Raw genomic sequence first — 15,547 nt, forward strand, 5'->3', positions numbered from 1 at the left:
TGTTTTCCCCCCTTTTTTCTTTTTTTCGATAACTACAGCTTATAGATTACAATGTAATAGTTTCATGGAGATATTATAGATGCATCAATAGGGTATTCTAGACATTGGACGTAATAACATTGCAAGAGTACAGTGTTCTTGATCCCAATGCACTTAACTCCATTATTTACAGTTAAGTCCACACTTATTATGAAATGGGTGGCCCACTGCTCATTGAAGATGTGAGAATGATAGCAACCTATCTCAAACCGACCATCCTATCACCCAACCAAAGGGATTCACAGAAACAGAGATTGTACAAAAAGCTTTGAAAGAGGCATGTTCCCATGGTAGTACGTGCAAGCAGGATCTCTTAATTTTGAATCCCTAAGAGTTTTTCTTGATGAACACAGCTCACCAGTCATTTCAAAGAGTAAAATAAGAAAATCAAAAACCACATGACATCTCACATAACAAAAGATATTTTCTATAAGATAATAAAAAATAGTACAGAACATTTCAACCTGGCAATAGATATCATGAGATAGTGCTTCGACGAAAAGAGATTAGGTAACAGATTTAATGCAAAATTTGAGATTCAGACCTATCTATTCATGAAAGTGCAAACAACAAAGCTTGTACACCATTCACTCAAAACAGAAAGCAAAACAGGAATCCAAGTTCTTTGATTCAAAAAGACAAGAAAATGTGGTAAACTCAAACAAAAACAGAATAGGCGCCCCCAAATAGATACCTACACTTCCTCTAGTCAAAACAAAGTTACAAAAAAAAAACACTCAAACAAGAACAGAATTGAGTGCCCCCCAAATAGACCATCTTGATCATCTAGATCAAACTACCTTTTCTTATAACAGTACCAGATCAAACAAATTACCTCACAGTTATAATGTCATCGATCTTCAGAATCATTCTGACACACTCAGTTGCCAATGAAATTGCACTAGTACTCACCAGCAGCGGCTGCACCACGTTCTCCTCAAGAATGTTGGTGATCTGCCCCTTCCTCACATTGATTCCAGCATTTATCTCCCCTTGTGCATGACGATTCCTAAGCTCAGTGACGATGCTTATTGGGTTCAACCCTGCGTTCTCAGCCAGAGTATATGGAATAACCTCAAGCGCCTCAGCAAAAGAACGGACACAATAACTCTCCATCCCTTGCAAAACTTTTGCCCATGCACCAAGTTGCCTTGATATCTCAATTTCAGGGGCCCCACCTCCAGCTATCAAAAACCTCTTGTTCACAAGGCATCTCACCACGCAAAGTGCATCATGCAAGCTTCTCTCAGCCTCATCCAAAACCAACTGGTTGGAACCCCTTACAAGCACAGTTGCAGTTCTACCCATGTTCTTGATCCCTGTTATCTTGACAATCTTCCCATCCCCGATCGAAACCTCCTCAACACAAGAAGCAAAACCCAACTTTTCTTCTCGGAAATGCTCAATATTTGCAATGGGCAAGCAATTCAAGGTATTGGTTATGAACTCAATATCATCCCTCTCAATATCCTTCACCACTAGAATCTTCGCCTTAGCAAGATAGTGGAGTGAGAGGTCAGTAACAGCATCTCTCAATATGCTCTTTTGAATCAAAAGCACATTGCACCCTGTAGCCTTGATCTTCTTGATCATAGCCAATATGTGGTTTCTCTCTTCTTTGAGGATCCGATCCATTTGGGTGTAATCCGATACTATAATGTTCTGATCAATATCAGTTTTGGGGGGAGAAATATGGAATTGAATCACCCCAATCTTTGCATTTTCTACACGAGAGGGCCCACCAGCTGTATGGCTCACCTTCTTATCGAAGACGAGCCCTCGAACAAGCTCAGTGTCATCAACTGTCCCCCCAAGCTTCTTCACTATACGAACATCTCTAAGATCAACAAGGTCAGGCTTTGCAGGATCCACAACTGCAAGGACTGAGTCCACAGCCAGTGGGGCAAGAAGTGTCGAGTACTGGCTCACCACCTTGCTATTTAGAGAGGTGCTCGCACTCTTTATAAGGGAATCTCTGTCAGAGAGCTCGAGGGGAACAGCCATGGCTGAAAGCACTTCAACCGCCTTCTCAGAGGCCTTATGAAGAGCATCTGAAATAACAGTAGGGTGAATACCTTTGCTCAACAGAGCAAGGCATTGCTTGAGAAGGGCACCAGCAATAATCACCACAGTGGTGGTTCCGTCACCAGCCACTATGTCCTGTGATTTCGAGAGATCAACTAGCATTTTCGCAGCAGGCTGAAGAACCTCCATTTTATTGAGAATGGTGGCCCCATCATTGGTTATGATGACTTCACCAGAGGCAGTAGCAAGCATCTTGTCCATGCCCTTGGGTCCCAAGCTTGTGCGAACAGCATCTGCAACTGCTCGAGCAGCAACAATATTGGCATAGCGAATGTCATCCTTTCGTTTGTTGTCGACATAACTCTCAGTTTTTAATGATCCCTTTGATGCAGTTGTTGCAGCCATTCTTGTGGATTGAAATACTAGATGGAAAGGAATATGTGATTTGAAATATGCTCTTGATGATCAGGTGAATGTATACTAAAAACCCGGGCCAAAATATTTCCAGAATTTGTAGACTGAAAGCCCTAAATCCTAAAGGACCTGCAGAAAAGGGTAAGAATAAGGAAATGGTGAAAAGATACGATTTTTTAGACTTACATAGCAAACAAACCTTCAAAGCCATGGTTGTCTTTACTAGTGTCGCCACAAAGCTATCCAAGATCAAAATTCTTAACAAAAAAAAAAAAAATACAAAAAAGAAAAAAAAAACTAGGTTTAACAGAGATTAGTGAGATATCACTGAACAGTTAGAAAGCAACGCCAATGAGAAGATAAACAATAAATTTTCAATACTAATGGAAGAGAAGAGATTCCTGCAGTGAATATAAAACCGTAGCTGGCAGTAAGGAAGCTAATGCCATGTGAAAACCCTAGGTTCTGAAAGATTCATAGATATCATATCCAAAGAAAAGAAAACCATGTGCCATAAAACTTCAAGGTGCTGAAAGCAGAGAAGAGAGCCTAAACCTAGAATCAAGAGAGTAAAATGAGAGAAGAGGGAGGAACTTACGGCAAGTTCGTAGACAAGGAGGAAAATGCTGAACCCTAGCGCCAAGATGCCCTGTTACTAGTATTTGAAAACTTTGCCAGTGAAGCTTAGAGAAATGCATTATATATGTAATCAAAGACCAAAGTACGGCTATGGTATCCTCAATATATCGAAGGTTATGCCCTCGATCGCTTTTTACGATCGCGTAACTTTGAGGAGGGCATGAAACGATCGCCATTAAATTTAGAATGTATTTTTAAAAAAGTTATCACATAATAGAAGATTTAACTCTTCTAGATATCCGTATTAAATTTAATGGTGATTTTTTGAGTCCTACATACATAAGTAGGAAAAGGACCTATAGGATCATTTCTCTATTTTTAAAAGAGAAAAGTTTATACAGAGCCGAAGCTCTAAATAATCAAATTCGAACCATGCTCAAAACTTTTACTAGAATAGGTTGTTTTGATGCCCAAATATCCTCAAATTGATCATCAAGATGCATGAGCACGAGAAAAAAATGGATTTCAAGTTTTGAAAATAGCGTATTTTGTAACGCATTTTTGGAACATCAATTATAAAGATTTTCACAAATCTCTCCATCTACTTTATTTTTTAAGCTTTTAAACTTTATAAATAAATAAAAGAGTATATCTTAAGGCTATCAAAAGATTTTCAATATTGAAACCACATTCCTCGACACTATTTGAAGGTAGGCTTTAATTGGATTGTTTAGAGCCTAGGATCTATACAAACCGCACCTTTTACAAAACGATACGGTTTCTATGCTACCAACCCACTTCGTAGAAAAGAGAGCTTGGCAATAAATATAATTTTAAAATATAATTTGATTTTTAATTTTTAGAAAGAGTAATGATACAATGAGACCCTTCCACACCCATGTGAATAGAACCCCAAAAGATCACCAATTTTGATACAGATCTCTATAAAAGTTATCAATAAACCCATTCGCCCCAGTCCCATACCCATTTGATAACTTTTACAGAGAATTGTGTTAAAATTTAATGGTGATCCTTTGACGTCTTACTCACATAGGTGTGGAAGGCTATCACAGTGTCATTACTCTTTAACATGGAGTTAGTTAGGATTGTTTTTAGATGGATCACCTATTTGCATCCATATTTAAAATGGATGCTTTATACCTTTGGACCGCATATTATAAAAATACGGTCTAGCTCGCATGAAACAATTTTCTTTTACAAAAGTTTGTGTTTTTTACCATACAAGGGTTGTCACTCCCTAAACCAATCTGCCCCGAGCCCAGGACAAAAAATTTGATTTCGAGCAGAAAGATTGCAGCCCCACCTCAATGTGGCCCTTAAAAAATAGACTCGGTTGACCGAGCTATATATAAATGTATTAAATAAAATTAAAATATCATCATCATCATAGCATTTTTCTAATTAAGTAGGGTCGGCTACATTAATCTTGGTCAGTCATTATACTCTATTAAAGACCATAATCTCAGTAAGGCGATAAGTCCCCATATCTTTTTGAACTACATCTAACCACATCTTTTTGGGCATACTTGTTGCCCCTTTTCAGTCCGTCCACTTGAATTAACTTGCACCTCCTAACAGGTATTGTATTTGGTCGACATCACACATAGCCAACCCATTTAAGTCTACTATCCCTCGTCTTATCGCCTATTGGTGCCCCACTTAAATTCTTCGGTTTGAGAATAAAAATAAAATCTAGAAAAATAAAAAATTCTAAATAATTTTTTTTCTTAAAATTATTATGAAGAGTATTTTAAAACCTTGATCGCTTGCGTGAACTATATCCATGAATTGCTGATCCAGATCCACAAATTGACTGATCTATCAATAAATAACAAAGAAAATGAAAATTCTAAGGGAAAATTAGTTTAAAAAATAAAAGCGATGGCGATTGATTGCTCAGTGCATTGACATAATTGGTTGATTCGGCTGCAACCCTTGCAGAAGCGGAGGGTTATGTAAGATTATGTAGGAACTAGCTTGATTCTCACTATGAACATGGCCCACCGATTCATGATCTGGTTCAAAATCACTTAATTTAATTGAACTTTTTTTAAAGCATTTGATTAAACCAGTGTTTTAAAAAACGCCGAGTCGAATCGAACTCGCCCGGTTCGACTCGGAAATCGCGAAAAGCGGATCGGATTGGCTAAAAAATCGGAAATCGTCCGGTTTTAGAGAGAACCGGACGATTCTGCACAGTGACTCGTCGAGTCACTGTGCGGAATCGGCGAGACCGTGAATAACACGGGGTGCACAGTGTTCTTCACAGGATTCTTTGAAATTTGTCATTTTTTTATCATTTTTCTTGTTTTTTTTGGCACGTGATCTAATTTGCAGGCTGTAAACAGCTTTATTCAGCTTTTTCAAGGATTAAATGGTTGAAAAATTTGGTGTTTTTGGATCACAAAAAATTTGGTGTTTAGGGTTTCCGCCTTTTCTGAAGGTTTCATGCCAAATAGGGCATGAATCTTTCAAAATTTGTAGGCATTTTGATCTTAAAGCTGTGAATCAAAACATTTTGTTACTAATTTGTGATAATCGTTGAGAAAAACGGAGTTTTTTGGAGATTGAAGCCTTCGGTTCACAAAATCAGGTAAGAAGTTTGGGTTTTTTTTTTTTTTCCGCCATTTGATTTATTTCACGGCATATTTTGAACATAATGAGTTCAATAATTAGGGTTTTTAATCTTTATTGTGTCTAGTATGATTTAAAATTTTCAATTTTACGTAATCTGGTCAATTACAGCATGAAATTTGAGATGAACACTGAGATGTCTGCGGAACCAAAAGTCCGCTGTTTTTTTTTTTTTTTTCCGCCTTTTGATTTTGTTTTCATGATATATTAGAAATAATGTGTTAAAAATTTAGGGTTTTGATTCCTTATATTGTTGTTTATCAGAAAATATACTCAATTGGATGTAATTTATTCACTTAGAGGTGGATTTTTGAGTTAAAATCGCTTATGTAAAACGGCTCTGTGAAGAACAGAATTTTTTTTGTTTTTTTGTTTTTTTTTTTTTTTTTTGTAACCCATGATAGAATTTTTTGTAATCCATGATCGAATTTTTTGTAATCCATGATCGAAATGTTTGATTTTTTTTCTTGTAATCCATGATCGAATTTTATTTTTTATTTTTTATTTTTGTAACCCATGATAGAATTTTTTGTAATATATGATCGAATGTTTTGTAATCCATGATCGAAATGTTTGTTTTTTTTTTTGTAATCCATGATCGAAATGTTTGTTTTTTTTTTTGTAATCCATGATCGAATTTTTTGTTTTTTGTTTTTTATGTAACCCATGATAGAGTTTTTTGTAGTCCATGATTGAATTTTTTGTAATCCATGATCTAATTGTTTTTTTCTTTTTTTGTAATCCACGATCCAATTTTTTGTTTTTTTTTGTTTTTTTGTTTTTGTAATCCATGATCGAATTTTATGTAATCCATGATCGAATTTTTTGTAATCCATGATAGAATTTTCTGTAATCCATGATCGATTTTTTTGTAATCCATGATCGAAATGTTTGTTTTTTTTTCTTGTAATCCATGATCGAATTTTTTGTTTTTTTTTTTTGTAACCCATGATTGAATTTTTTGTAATCCATGATCGAATTGTTTTTTTCTCTTCTTGTAATCCACGATCGAATTTTTTGTTTTTTTATGTTTTTTTTTTTTTTGTAATCCATGATTGAATTTTATGTAATCCATGATCGAATTTTATGTAATCCATGATCGAATTTTATGTAATCCATGATCGAATTTTATGTAATCCATGATCGAATTTTTTGTAATCCATGATCGAATTTTTTGTAATCCATGATTGAATTTTTTGAAAATTTGTGATTTTTTTTTTTTAATCCATGATCGATTTTTTTTTTGTAATCCATGATCGAATTTTTTGAAAATTTGTGATTTTTTTTTTTTAATCCATGATCGAACTTTTTGAAAATTTGTTAATTTTTTTTTTTAATCCATGATCGAATTTTTTGAAAATTTGCTGTACTTTTTTTTTATTATTTCTTTTTATCCATGATCGAATTTTTTGAAAAATGATGATTTTCCGAAAAGATTGGAAAATTGTGATAAAGTTTTGATTATCATGATGTATTAAACCCAACTTTTAATTTTTATTGTTTGAGTTTGCTGTAATTTTTTTTTTTTTTTTCCACGATCAAATTTTTTGAAAAATGATGATTTTCCGAAAAGATGTGAAAATCGTGACAAGGTTTTAATTATCATGAGGTATTAAACCATATTTTAAATTTTTATTGTTAAAGTTTTTGTTGAAAAAATTGTATGTTGATGGATTATTTATGTAAAAAAATGCGTGTTATTATATTTTTAATACAAAACTGTATTTTTTTTATCTGTTGTTCATGGATTTTTTAGTTGGAATGACTGATGTTAGCTGGCTCTTTGAAGAATTGTTTTTATTGTTAATTTTTTAATGCAAAAAATGTATGTTCTTGATAATTGAGTTGTAGCCATGTTTGGAGCTTGCATTTTGTATTATATTATTCTGAATGTTTGTAATTGATATGTACGAAAATATTATTGTCAAAAAAGGTATTTTGCAATAACAAATAACAACGAATATGACTACATGAACTACCGCAACATATTATCTCTACACATGGTGATTATTTTTCTTTTTTGAACTGTCAGGTTAATTTTATACTTTTTACATCTTAAAACAGTTGAATCATGTCAAGATCTGCAGAAGACCCTGCATGGCAACATGGGGTCAGACTTGATCCCAACAAGAAAGACAAAATTATTTGTAATTACTGCCAAAGAGTGATAAGTAGTGGGGTACATAGGTTCAAGCAACACTTGGCAGGGGTTAAGGGAGAAGTTTCTGCATGCACTAGTATCCCTAGTAATGTAAAAAAACAGATGGTGGCAATTCTTAATGCTAACAAAGGTAAAAAAATTGTCAAACATAGGATGAATGAGGAGATAGCTAGTTTATATACACCATCAAGCAGGAATGATACAGAAGAGCAATATAATAATGACTTAAAAGAGCAATATAATAATGAGCTGGACATGGCCACAAGATTGAGTTTACATGAAGAATATCAGAGGGAGCGTGGGTTTAGAATGCCCGGTGGGTCTAGCTCAGACATGCATGGTGGGCCTAGCTCTGATATGCATGGTGGACCTAGTTTAAATATGCATGGCGGGCCCAGCTCGAGCATGTATGGCGGGCCTAGCTCAAATATGTATGGAGGGGTTGGTGGCAATATGTATCAAGGAGAATCAGTTATTGAAGAAATTGTTTTTAAGTTACCTAGGAGTGCCAGTATTGCAGGTCATGGTCGTAAAGACCCATTTCTCTCAAAGCCTAAGTCACAACAGATGACCCTAAAAGGCATGGTTAAAGGTACAAGAAACATGTTAGGGAGATATGTTAGTAAATGGTTCTACGATAAAGGGATTCCCTTTGATGCAGCCAATAGCCCATATTTTCCACTTATGATTAGTGCAATCCAAAGAGTCGGGCCAGAGGTAAAACCCCCGACGGCATATGAGCTCAGTGGGCCAATATTAGATGAAGAGGTAGAGGAAGTTAAAAAGTGGATTGAAGAATATAAACAGAGTTGGCCAAGGACAGGAATTACTCTCATGAGTGATGGTTGGTTGAATAAAGTTAGCAAAAAGGAGTTTTTAAACTTCTTGGCATATTCCCCAAAAGGTACAGCTTTTTTGTCTAGCAAAGACATATCAGGGACGAAGAAGGATGCAAACTTCTACGTACGACTATATGATCAGATAGTGGAGGAAGTGGGAGATAAGCATGTAGTCTAGTTTATTACGGACAATGCGCGTGCATATGTTTCTACGGGCAGCAAGTTGATGGATAAGAGGAAGTATCTAGTATGGACCCCGTGTGCTGCACACAGCATCGATCTTATGTTAGAGGAGATCGGTGAGATCAAAATTGTGAAGGAGACTCTAGATGAAGCAAGGTTAGTGTCGAGATTTATATACAACCACTCTAAAATATTATTTCTGTTTAGAGAACACTCTAAGAAAAAAGAGATAATCAGGCCTGCCATAACCCGCTTTGCGACCGATTACTTAGCTGTGGACTCCATTCGAGAATCTGAAGGTGCATTAAAGAGATTGTTTACTTGTGAAGAGTGGTTAAATGACCGTCTCTCGAAGTCCAGTACCGGTATAAAAGTGGACAACATAATCTCAAATAGGTTGTTCTGGTCTCCATGTTCCAGTGTTGTAGAGGCCACTGGGTGTTAAGAATGGTGGATGCTGACAAGAAAGCTACCATGGGTATCCTTTATGAAGGTATTGAGAGGGCGAAATCAGCTATTGGGGAGAAGTGTAATTTTGCTAGCAAAGTGATCGAGATTATAGAAAAGAGGTGGAACACCAAATTTGGACGTCCAATTCATTATGCTGGTAAATATATATTTATATCATTACAATGTTTCAGTTTAAATCATTTTTTATGAAATTGTAAATGACATTTTTCTACCTATATATTTTTTAGGTTACTACTTCAACCCAAAATTTTTCTATTTGACACCTGAACAACCCCACAAGATTATGGAAGGGGTCAGATACATTATTGTAAGGTTGGAGAGAAGCCATCGAAACCAAGTAGCAGCAATACAAGAGGTATTATTTAATGTTTGGGTAAGAACTTCATTGAGTTGTTATATTTGTGAGGAATAATGCACTAAAACGTAATATATTTGTTTTAGCTTGCTATGTATAGGGATGCTATAGGATCCTTCGGAACTAGACTTGCCAGAAATTCTCGAACTATGATGGATCCAGGTTATCCCCTCGCTAATATTTTGTTCATTCATATATTTAATCTTATGAATTGTTCTTGCCCTTACAATGCTTTTTACATTTTAATCCTGGTGAATGGTGGGAGATATATGGTACTGATGCACCTCACCTAAAGAGCATAGCGATCAAGGTGCTCTCCCAGACATGTTCTGCTACTGGTTGTGAGCGCAACTGGAGTACGTTCTAATGGTTGCACACTACTAGGAGGAATCGACTCGCTTCTGATAAGCTTCATAAACTAGTCTACGTTCATTATAATTTAAACCTCAGAGAGCGACAAATAAGAAGGAAGCTTGAAGACTATAGGCCGATAGACTTAGACACAATATTTGTCACAGACACAGCAGACCAATGGGTAGTAGAAGAGGAGGAGCCAGTGTTGTACAAGAGAGCGTTCCTTGAGGCTATCGGTGATGAAGATATTGAAGAAAGTGATGAGCAGCATGAAAGAGGAAGCAGCCAGCCAATGTATCCACAATATGTCGGTGATATTGCACCTAATGAGGGAGAGTGGGAAGGGGGTCTAAGAGAAAATAAGAGAGATGATGATTCTGAGGCCACCCTATCCCAGCCATATTATTCACATATCGAGTCCCAACAGCAACAGTGTAGGGATGAGCACGACAGTGCAGGTGAGCATGAAGGATGGACAAGCTTCGGGGATTTTGGATTGGGAACACAACAAAACACTAACACTCAGGGATTTGGGAATAGTCAGACGCCCGCTAATATCGATGATTCGTTTTTAGATCGAATCAATGAATTGTCAAACAAATTCAATCAATAACACCAGCGTGACCAAGAAGAACAACAACGTCGTCTATCATTTTATTTTTAGATCGTATGTTACTAATTTTATGCTTTATTGTAGTCCATGTATGTTGATATACTTATTCCATGATAATTCTATGTTTATCCTTTTGTGTGATGTAAATTAAATGCTGAATGGCGGTTCATGCAGGGAAAGAACATATCAATATTCCCATATTCATTCAAAAACATGAAAATTCTTAATGGAGTACCCTCATTTCTTATTGAATTCCTAAAAAACAATATTTATAATGAATTTTAATCATTTTTTCGGATTTTTTTGAAGCTTTATTCTGACCGATTCACCCGATTCCCGATCCGGATCGCCGATTCGTCGATCCGGATCGGTTTTTTAGAAGCCCGATTCGAATCACCGATCCGTTTTTTAAACCATTGGATTAAACACAAGAAACCTCATCGAACAATTGTCAAATATTCATCAGCAATACAATAAGCCAAGTACCCATTAATAATAATGAAAGCAATAGTGTTTTTTATTTATTTTAATAAGCAGTAGAATTACGCTTACACAAACATACACCTGCGTGCAAATTCATATTTTTATTTTTCTCATGGAAACTGAATGGTTGAATAAATCAAATGATGATTGAATGAAAGTAATTTGGACATTTCAGTTATATGCCATTTTTAAATTTCTTATTATTTTATACAATAAATCAAACAACTCAAAATGGTTAAATATTCCATATATATACTTGGGCTTCGAAAAAGGGCAGATTAATGATCAAATTCATCCTTGGAAATCACCTAAACAAATCTCTAGATATAAGTACCTGTTATATGGGTTTTTCATAAAAAAAAGAAAAAAGAAGAAAAATAATACAATATCTAAAACTAATACAAAATTTAAATTTTTTTTTTCAGTTTTCACACAAGAATTGCATGAAGACAATGAAATACCATAAGGCAATGATTTCATGCAACGGTTGTATCATAGTATAATGCAATCATACTTCTAGAAAACCATGTTTGCACATACTCTCTTCATCTCAATAACCAATCTTAATAAACAAAATTAATAATAATTTGCACCATATATGGTCAAAATGAGTCACCTCCAATAATGAATCTTGACCATCTATTTGATGAATTTTAAGATCTATGCCTTTATGAATTCAAAATCATCTTTTTTCTTTTTAATATAGTTAATTTAATGATAATAAAATTATCTAAAAAAATTAAGCATCTCACCATAATGAACGGCGTATATTAATTGGGCTAAAAAAATACTTTCTAGGTTGTGTTTTCAAATTTTCATTTTTTGTATTGTTCATTAGAATGAAAATAGTATATATTTCAAATTTTGGATCCAACAAATGACCCTAACATAGTTTTTGAAAGTTATTGTAGTATATTATTATACAACCGTTGCATGAAATTACTGCCCAATACAATAATCAAGAGATTCAACACCCATTATATGGTTTTTTGCAAAAAACCACCATAAATCCCCATTTTTCTTTTACTTTTTTCCAATAATAAATCCAACAATAAAAAAAAGATGCCAGATAAACTTGCTTGGGATTTAAAAAAGGGGGGATTGTTCACTAGATTCACCCTTGAAAATCACCTGAAAGAAAAATACAAAGCCTCGATACGTCTTGAAGCCGTGACCGCGGATCATTATAGGTATGTTAATAACCATCCCATCATAAAAACTTTCAAACAATCTCAACTTGAGACCAAACTTTGGAACTTGTGCTCCTATGGCCCCTATATGCCTCTCCACACAATATTTGAGGAATTTGGATACAGCTCAATGTGTCTTCTGACCGTTGTCTGTCAAGGAGGTGTTTGATGGCCACACCTTGTGAAACATCATTTAATCATATCAAAATGAAGTGAAACTTTACAGATGTGTTAGGCCTTATATGCCTCTACAAATTGGACACCATTTAATTCATCATCTAAATTTATTGGTCACTGGGATATGCCCTGACCGCTTGCCTCTTCATGATATTTTTGAGAAATCATATGAGATATGTAATAAACCTCCCCCTAAAGTTTTAGATCATTTAGAGATGATATGACCTCTCATATATTCCAGGCGGCAGCTAAGACTTATATCCATTGTCTGCAGGTATATTTTATGCAACCAGGATGACCTTCAATCATTAAAATTAAGATTTTTTTCAATCTATCAAGAATTTTCTCATGAAACCTAAACAATTAGATTCCTGATTCAAAACACTATCGGGCATGAGAAGGGTATCACCCTATACGTCTTCCATGTGAGCGGCTGGCCTTGCAACAACAGGAGTATTTTGGTAGGAAAATTGTGGGGATGTGCATCATGAGTTCTTCTACACGATTATGAACCTTCCAAGGCATATGATCCTTGGAGAAGAAAACGGAGTGGCCATACCATTGGGAAGCAGAAATGGGTAAATTTGGATGAGCCATATCTCCCTCGTTATTAATCCATTTGAGGTGAGTCTTGGGCCATTGGGTTTATCTTTAAGTCCTCTATCACCATAAGACTAAAAGAACTCACCATCAAGGACCATCATTGATTAGACTCTGACACGGCAGAACTGTATAATGGCTTGACCGATGACAGGTCCGCCGATGATTTATTTCCTTGACTTTTTCCTATAATAAGGCAACAAATCTTATTGGTTATAGGTTCAAAATCAAATACAGCAACCCCTAAGTTCAAATAAGATAGAGGTTATCATGATGATATTCCCTAGAGGTGTTTTGAATCCAAATTTAAAATACATGCTTATCTCATTCAACTATACTATGAGGGAGTTGGTCCCAACCGTGCGATCTAGATAGACAACTGATTGCAGATTGTTCGCTGCCTCTATGGATAATCAGTGCTGAAAATATCAGAAAAATGTAAAACATAAAAAATACGAAAATAGCAAAGAATAAGAAATAGGCAAATAAAATAAGAAGCAAAGGCATTTCTACCTTGAGGCTTGGCCAACGGGCCCCTCACCAGGAGTCGGGGCCCTGTTCGACCTGATGAATGACCATGAACCTTTTCTCCAACTTCAAGGCTTGGAATGGAGCAAAGGATTCCTTCTTATTGAAGTTGTAGAGCACAGGAGTATATATGATTGAAGCTTTATGAGATCTAATGGGTTGTAGGAAATATTATGGTTTGGAATACTTAAAAGGGAAAATATCTTATTATCACCTATTTTTAACTTCTATATCTCATCAGACCTAAGAATTGAAATATTACTTGTACGTAAAAAGACTTCATCTTTTATATCTTTTAACCCTCTAAAACCTTTTGACTATGTATTATTGACCTCAACAACTTATGAAATGACTATATACATCTCTCTCTCTAAAACTCCACATCTCTCACATCATCGTCTCTCTTTTTCTCTTTCAAAACTCTATCTCTCTCTAAAACCCAAACTCCTTATCTCTCTCATCATCGTCTCTCTCTCTCTCAAAACTCAATCTCTCTCCCTAAAACTCAAACTCCATCTCTCCCTCTCTAAAAATCCATCTCTCTCTCACACATGAGAAGGTGTCATCGTCTTTGAGCTCAAGCTAAACCCCTTGACTGGTAAACTCATCGAGAAGCGAAGAGAGAGAGATGGAGTTTTAGAGAGAGAGATAGAATTTGAATAAGGTGTCATTTTAATGTTTGTTTGGATCAAAATTTTATGATCAAAGGGATCCAGGGTGTTGTAAGATAGAAAAGATGAAGACATTTTGCTTATAAATAATATTTTCAATTCTTAAGTCTCATGAGATATAGAAGTTAAAAATAAAGAATAACAAGATACTTTTTCTACTTAAAACTTGGGTTTGATGATTGGGGTTAGGGTTTCTAGGATTTCATGAGATAATCGACCGAAAATGGGGCCAAAAGATCGAAAAAGGGGAAATCAAGTGGCCTATCTATAGAGGAATGATGCAATGCCAACCTGTCAAATTAATCTAGACTATGTATTCGATCAGTGACACGTTGCTAGACTTAGCATGGCGCTAAACCATCTTTGGATCTCATTCAATGCAATTTTTTCCATCGATTCCAGTTTTGTGAGATTTTTTGACATTGCATACTTGTTATAATTGGGCCACACATTTCAAATTTTTCTATCCTTTCTCATTTTATTTCTGGTCATTTTGGGTGGATTTAGCCTAATAGGTGATTTAGTGAATATTTGGAGGATATTAAGGTGGATTATGGTACTCCATGGTGTATGGTGTATCAAGCTAATAGAGTTCCCACTGGTGTAGTAGGTTGAATTAAGTTTGTTCGCTATGGTTTCAAGGTTCAAGGATCTAGAAAGAAGATGAATTTAAAAATGGGTGTCTACACCAAATTACAAATAAACCATCATTAACGCAAAACATAAATGTGTCTACTTTAAATTACAAAAAAAAAAATCATTAATGCAAAAAATGACTGTTTGATGACCCATTTTCCTGAACTGTCATTAATGCTAATAGTGGTGAATATCTTTTATGAAAAGTCACAATGAAAAATCATTTCTCTTTATTTGAATTTGCACAACAGCAATGAACCGCACATTTACATGACGAATTAAATAGATTCAAATTCTCTCTTCTTCTTGAACTTTCATATTTATCCTAAAGTTCGGAGGAAGTTTGTATGTCCGCAAACAAAAATTTGTATGTTCATATGTTTAGTTATGTTCCTAGAGTTATACATTGAACTTCATCTCAACAGAGGGATACATGTTCATCAATGCATCATTATGGCATGCCTAGAAACCAAAGATCATTATTCTTAGAAAAATTGTTTCATGCGGGTTGGACCGCATTTCTACATATACGGTCCAGAAAGTGTAAAGCATCAGGTGTTCCATCTAAAAACAA

The 15,547-nt window shown here is 35.3% G+C and overlaps 1 protein-coding gene across 1 annotated transcript; it reads right to left on the reverse strand.

Annotated features, from left to right (window-relative positions):
* Positions 1–557: 557 nt before the first annotated feature.
* LOC18434378 (TCP-1/cpn60 chaperonin family protein) lies at positions 558–3,151 on the reverse strand. Its single transcript, XM_006844449.4, has 2 exons — positions 3,077–3,151; positions 558–2,607 (listed from the first exon to the last, which is right to left on the reverse strand). Exon 2 carries the CDS (start codon positions 2,467–2,469, stop codon positions 871–873), a length of 1,599 nt encoding a protein of 532 aa, XP_006844512.1. The 5' UTR covers positions 2,470–2,607; positions 3,077–3,151; the 3' UTR covers positions 558–870.
* Positions 3,152–15,547: the final 12,396 nt, after the last annotated feature.

The sequence above is a fragment of the Amborella trichopoda genome, chromosome 6, assembly GCF_054954075.1.
Source record: "Amborella trichopoda isolate Santa Cruz 75 chromosome 6, AtrichopodaSantaCruz75HAP2 v2.0, whole genome shotgun sequence".
In the NCBI taxonomy this organism is placed as follows: domain Eukaryota; kingdom Viridiplantae; phylum Streptophyta; class Magnoliopsida; order Amborellales; family Amborellaceae; genus Amborella; species Amborella trichopoda.

Bases quoted from the DNA above. Each gene is read 5' to 3' on its own strand.
- LOC18434378 (XM_006844449.4), bottom strand. From the start codon at position 2,469: ATGGCTGCAACAACTGCATCAAAGGGATCATTAAAAACTGAGAGTTAT.